At 49.6% G+C, this 5,776-nt stretch overlaps 1 protein-coding gene across 1 annotated transcript; it reads right to left on the bottom strand.

Moving 5' to 3' along the window:
• Positions 1-925: 925 nt before the first annotated feature.
• LOC145408072 (uncharacterized) lies at positions 926-5,523 on the bottom strand. Its single transcript, XM_080278881.1, has 2 exons — positions 1,609-5,523; positions 926-1,540 (listed from the first exon to the last, which is right to left on the bottom strand). The coding sequence occupies exons 1-2, from the start codon at positions 5,521-5,523 to the stop codon at positions 926-928; spliced, it is 4,530 nt and encodes a 1,509-aa protein (XP_080135007.1).
• Between the last annotated feature and the right edge of the window lie 253 nt (positions 5,524-5,776).

Below are 5,776 nucleotides of genomic sequence, written 5' to 3'. Positions count from 1 at the left end.
AAATAGATAGATAGATGGACAGATAGACAGACAGATGCCGATATAGATATACAGATATCCACTGGTATATACAGTAGATATCCACAGGAATGTGGTAGAAGTGCGTCCGAAAACAATGGAAAGGCATTTTTTTCCAGTACAATCAGCATGACACTTATGATTAACAGAGCTAACACAACAAACGGCTATGGGTTTGTGTTGCCCGTGTGAATGTTTTCGAGGCAATAATGTAACCTAACATGTACATCAAAATACTCAATAAATACACTATAATATTCTTGTCTGTACTCAATAAATACACTATAATATTCTTGTCTGTATTATTAATACATCCATTATATTGCGAGTCGAAGACTTTTATCACTGGTGTTGATTGAAGTCCTGTATGCAATGGGGGGCAATCACAGGGTTGAAGGATAGGTAATCTTCCTGCTGTAGAATCTTTATTTCCCTAGGAGATAGATAAAGAAGTGGAGAGGTGAGGTGAGGCGTACACGTGCCTCGAAGTGGAAGAAGCTCTCTCTCTCTGCTCGCGCAGGCGCATAGAGTGCCCAGCTGGCCAAGTTACATATCACGATGGCGACTGCGCGGCACATTTGAATAGGCACATTGGCATGGGTAAATGTTACAATGACATGGGTACATTTTATACATCCACACCTCCCCTTCCCTTTGCGTTCGAAGAAGTCGAACGGCTGAAAAGTAACATACATAGAAAATATATATGTGAAACATCCCCGTAATTCATAAAATAAAGTATGCAACTCAGCAATATACAAGTGACTGCAACATGTTAAAGTAGATACAATCCCACAGGTAATCAATACATGGTAACAAGCAATGTATGAAAATCCTACAAGTGTCTACAAAGTGTGTACATTGTAAGCAAACATACAGGGACTTCTTACGGGGAGTGTACACTGTGTTAGGACTTATTTAGCCTTGGAGATCTACGTGGGGTCTTGGGAGGAGAAACTGAATTGGACTTTTCGATGTCTGTCTGTAAATTAGACTTTTCCATGTCATGACAAGGGACCACAGGGATGTTAGGTGTAGTGTCAGAGTGTGGGTCGGGCACTGGATATAAGAATCTGCGGTTTCGACGTAGCACTCGGCCACTTGGAAGCCTAACCTCGTATTCCCTGGAGCGAGCACCACCCATAACGATGGCGACCTTATCCCACCGGCGTGAAGTGGGGTCCTGAACGCGAACATGTTGACCCATAGCCAGCCTGGGGAGATCACGGGCGTGTTGATTGTAGTGCTTCTTGACCTGGGCGGCTCTGGAGGCGACCCGTCTGTCCCAGTCGTCTGCCAAGTCCTTCCAGTCACTCTTGAAGGACTGCGGATGAGCAGGTACACAGCTGCGGAGGTTATGACCAAATAGAACTTGAGCAGGTGAGTAGCCGGTGTGGTTGGGGACATTCCTCAGTTCCATGAGTCCCCGGTCGAAGGCTTCACAATTTATGTTACCAGACGGTGCTGTTGCCATGATAAGCCTCTTGACGGCCTTAACAGCAGCCTCGGCGTGGCCATTCGACTGCGGGTAATGAGGCGATGACATGAAGTGCTGGGTCCCCCATCGACGAGTGAAATCAGCAAACTCACTGCTCGAAAAAGGTGGTCCTCCATCTGTGCGTAACCGAAGAGGTACCCCACCTCTCGAAAGTAGCTGCAGAAGTATCGGATTGTGGAGGAGGCGGTGGTGTCACTCTTGCAAGGGATGACAGCTGGCCAGTTCGACAGTCGGTCGACAATCACTAGGAAATGTTTCCCAGCAACTTGAAAGAAATCAGCGGAGACTGACTCGAAGGGCCTGGTGGGCTTATCATCGTTAAGAAGCGGTTCCTGCTGCTGTGAAGGGCGTAGAAGCTGGCACGACTCACAGGCGGCGACAGTATTGGTGATATCAGACTCAATGCCAGGCCAGAATACCGTCTGGCGTGACCGTCGCTTGGTAGCCTCGACTCCTCGATGACTGTCATGTAGCCGTGCGAGAGTCTTGCGACGAAGAGCAGCAGGAATGACGATCCGAGCGCCTAGTAGTATGAGTGATCCGTCAACAGAGAGGGAGTCTCGGAGTTTCCAATAAGGCAGCAAGGATGTATGTAGAGAATACCTGTTAGCAGGAAATCCAGCCAATATGCAGTCACGTAAGCGAATGTAGTCAGGGTCCTGTTGGGCTGCATTTGCTAACTCCTGTAGGTGACGGTCAGCTTCGATCCGCGGGGCGTCGTCCTCTTGATATGCCGCAGAAGTTATGACAGACCGTAGATGTGCCGTAGTAGAAGTGGAGTCCGATGTATCCTCAGGTGTAGGTCGGCTGACAGGTGCGCGTGAGAAGGCATCTGGGATGCGGAGTGTCTTACCAGCACGCCATACGGCTCTGAAGGTGAAGTGGGACATGCGCTCTCGTAATCTCTGTAATCGAGGGTTCTCAATCATGTCCAAGGTGTACGAGTTCAGAATCGGTACTAGTGGACGATGGTCAATGTGAACTGTGAAAGACTGGAGCCCTGTAAGATAGAGGCGGCACTTCTGAAGAGCCCAGCTGACTGCCAACATTTCCAACTCTATGGTGGCGTATCTTGTCTCGGCGTCTGCCAAAAAACGGGAGCCACACTGGACGAGGTGAAGTTGACTGGAACCATGATCCTGCAGTAGGGCGTAACCTATACCATACAGGCGAGATGCGTCGGTCTGGAGATATGTAGGTAGTCCTGGGTCGAATGCTGCGAGGATGGGTGGACTGGACAAGGCTTTCTTGACTTGCTTGAATGCCAAGTCGTGATCTGGAGTCCACGTAAATGAGCGAGATGGGCTCAAGAGAGGTCTAAGTGGCTTGGCAGTTTTGGCGATTTCGGGTGTAAACTCAGATAACTGATTCACCAACCCCATAAATGAGCGTAAATCGGTGAGGTTAGCAGGTGTAGGGAAGTCCAGAAGAGCTGCAACACGTTCTGGGTCGGCGGCGATTCCTTTGTCCGAAAGAATGTATCCACAGAAGTTGACCTTAGTGGCTGCCACGATAAATTTATCCCTGTTGAGAGTGATACCGTGTGAGCGGCAGCGTGTGAGTAGCTCCTGAATCCTCTTGTAATGTGACAGAAGATCATCGTCAAACAGCAATATGTCATCCACCACTTTGACGCATTTCGTTAGACCTTGGAGGGCAAGATCACCACGGTAGCAGTATGCATCTCCGGTAGCGGTGAAGCCCATCGGTCCGCGACAGTAGTAATAGCGGCCGTAAGGTGTAATGAAAGTAGTAAGATGCCTGTCCTCCTCTGCCAGTTCGATTTGCCAATAACCATGGAGAGCGTCCGCAGTTGTGAAGTACCTCGCTGTAGAATCAACCGTGCGAACAGCTGCAATAGGCGTCATCGAAGAGTGGACAGGGCGGGCAACTTGACTGTTAAGTTTAGTCAAATCAGTGGTAATCCTGACTCCTTTAGGTTTGGGTACAACTACCATAGGATGACACCAATCGGAAGGCTCATCCCCACATTTCTTGATGATTCCTTGAGCCACCATACTCTGCAGTTCGTCCTGGACTGCATCTCGGAAGGCGTAGGGGATCTGACGTGGAGTGGTAAGAGCGAATGGTGTGGCGTCGGGTTTAATGTGTATCTTCATAGGGTCTCCTTTCATTGGTTGTAGTGGAGCAGTCTTGAGATCATCTTTCGATGCAAGTACATCCGGAAAGTTCCTGACAAAGTAGTCCCTGGCCTCGGCAGGTGGGGTAGCTTCGGTGAGTGGGAACTCAGTGCATCGATGTACGTGGGTAACTTGCAGAATGGGCTTAGGAAACTTGGGCGAAATAATAGCCAACTCCTTGCAATGGCTGAAGGACAGTAGCGGAGTGGTGACACCATCATGCACCTGTAACCGGGCTTGGCATGACCTCTTGGCAAGGGTCAAGGTAACTTCTAAGGATCCAAGCGGTGGCGACATCTCCGACCCATCTGCGGTGAAAGTCTTGGAAACTGTGGGAGGTAGGAGGTCACTTCTGTCAATCTGAAGATGTGCAAGGTGTTGTGGTCCCAAGACACTGACCTCCGCACCTGTGTCAGGTATGAAACTGATCTGGGAAGATACATCCCGATAAGACACAGTAACTGGTACGGGTGAAGGTGAAGGAGTTGCATGGGCCTGAATCTTGCGAACGTTAGTAGTCGTGCTTGAAGGCGGAGTAACATGCTTATCAGCCTTGGCATCACCAGTCTTCTTCCGGCAATATCTGTCGTAGTGGCCTGTCTTGGTACAGTATTTGCATTTCACCTTGAGTGCAGGGCAGGTTGGGGTTCTGGCCCAATGTCCCTTCCGTCCACAGTTATTGCAAGTGCTCGAAGCCGCTGGGCACTTGGCTGAGTTGTGAGACTTGTTGCAATACTGGCAGGTATTAGATTTGGTCGACGGCGTAGAAGTTGGCTGATGGTTACGACCTTTATCCTTGAGGTATCTTGAAATCTTGGCGACAGAAGCAGTAGGGGCCCGAATCGCGGATGTGGCTGTCCTGGTGGCTTCATGGGCTCTGCAAACGTTCACCACGTCCTGAAGTGTGGTATTAGAGTCCCGGGCAATAATCTTCTGTGTGAGCTCTTCATCATGAACTCCCATAAGAAGTACCACCTTTATCTGCGTCTCCTTGCAGACATTAGAATTTCCAGGGCATATGTCAACTTCCTCTGCAATCGACTGCAGGCGTACATAGTAGTCGTCAAAAGATTCACCATCCTTTTGCTTGCATGTAAGAAGATCCCGGCGGCGAAGAGCTTCATTTCGTTGATTCCTGAAGTGGTTCTGTAGAACGTCAAGGACTTCTTCCACTGTTTTCGCGGTATCTGGAGGTACACCAAGTGTGTGTTCTAACAATCGCTGGGTCTCGAGAGACAAACACATCCGTAACTGTATCTGCTGCTTCGGTAATGACAGAGCAGACAAGTCCACCATGACAGCATAGTCGTCCCAGCGCCTTCTCCAGGCCCTGAAGTTCTGAAATGTAACGTCTGACTTCAGCGGTTGGGGTGCCTGAGTGCTAGCCTTTTGTGGGGTAGCGTTGACGTGGGTGGGTGGGTGTGACGAAGTCTCGGTAGCAGACCGCTGGTGAACCTGACTTGGACCTTGTGTAACAGGTGTGAGTAGCTGGAGAAATTGTTGAAATCTTCGGTGTTCCTCTTCTCGACGAATTTCTTCCCTTCTTGCCTCATCTTCCTGACGAATTTTTTCCCTTCTTGCCTCTTCTTGACGTCTCTCCGCTTCCTCACGCCTATGCTGAGCTTCCGTAGCTAATCTGCTTTCCTCCAAATATCTTATTAGTACCCGTAAGTCTCCATCATGTGTCCTGGATGGCGGCGGTAGGGTTAAATTTGGAGAGAGTAACGGCAACTCAGGCTGACAGCGCTCGTCCTCAGCACTAGTGGGCGTGTGGGTGTGTGGGAGTGTGGGCGGATGTTCATGTCTTGCAGGTGGTAAGTCATGTGGGGTATCATCTGAGGGCTCTACAAGTGGGAATTCTTCCATCCTGACTTATTTCACGAGATACAATACCACTGCAGAAAACTGAAGAGAAGAACAAATCTTCTCCCTTAGAAATTATAGTAAACTCGTGCAGAGAAGCAGAGGTGAAGTTGCGGGCGAGCGTTGGCAACTCACTGGGAGCTTTCTCGGGACAAATTATCCTGTCTGGCGACGTCTGGTGTCGCCGGGGCGAGGGTCGTAAATGGCCGTCCAGCCGTGACGTGGTATCTGACGTAAGGCTCTGACGTAAGGCTCG

Source organism: Coenobita brevimanus, chromosome 75 (assembly GCF_032717465.1).
Source record: "Coenobita brevimanus isolate Jiangsu-jjx chromosome 75, ASM3271746v2, whole genome shotgun sequence".
In the NCBI taxonomy this organism is placed as follows: domain Eukaryota; kingdom Metazoa; phylum Arthropoda; class Malacostraca; order Decapoda; family Coenobitidae; genus Coenobita; species Coenobita brevimanus.
Note: the sequence above shows the minus strand (reverse complement) of the source record. Positions and strands in the feature narration are given on the sequence as shown.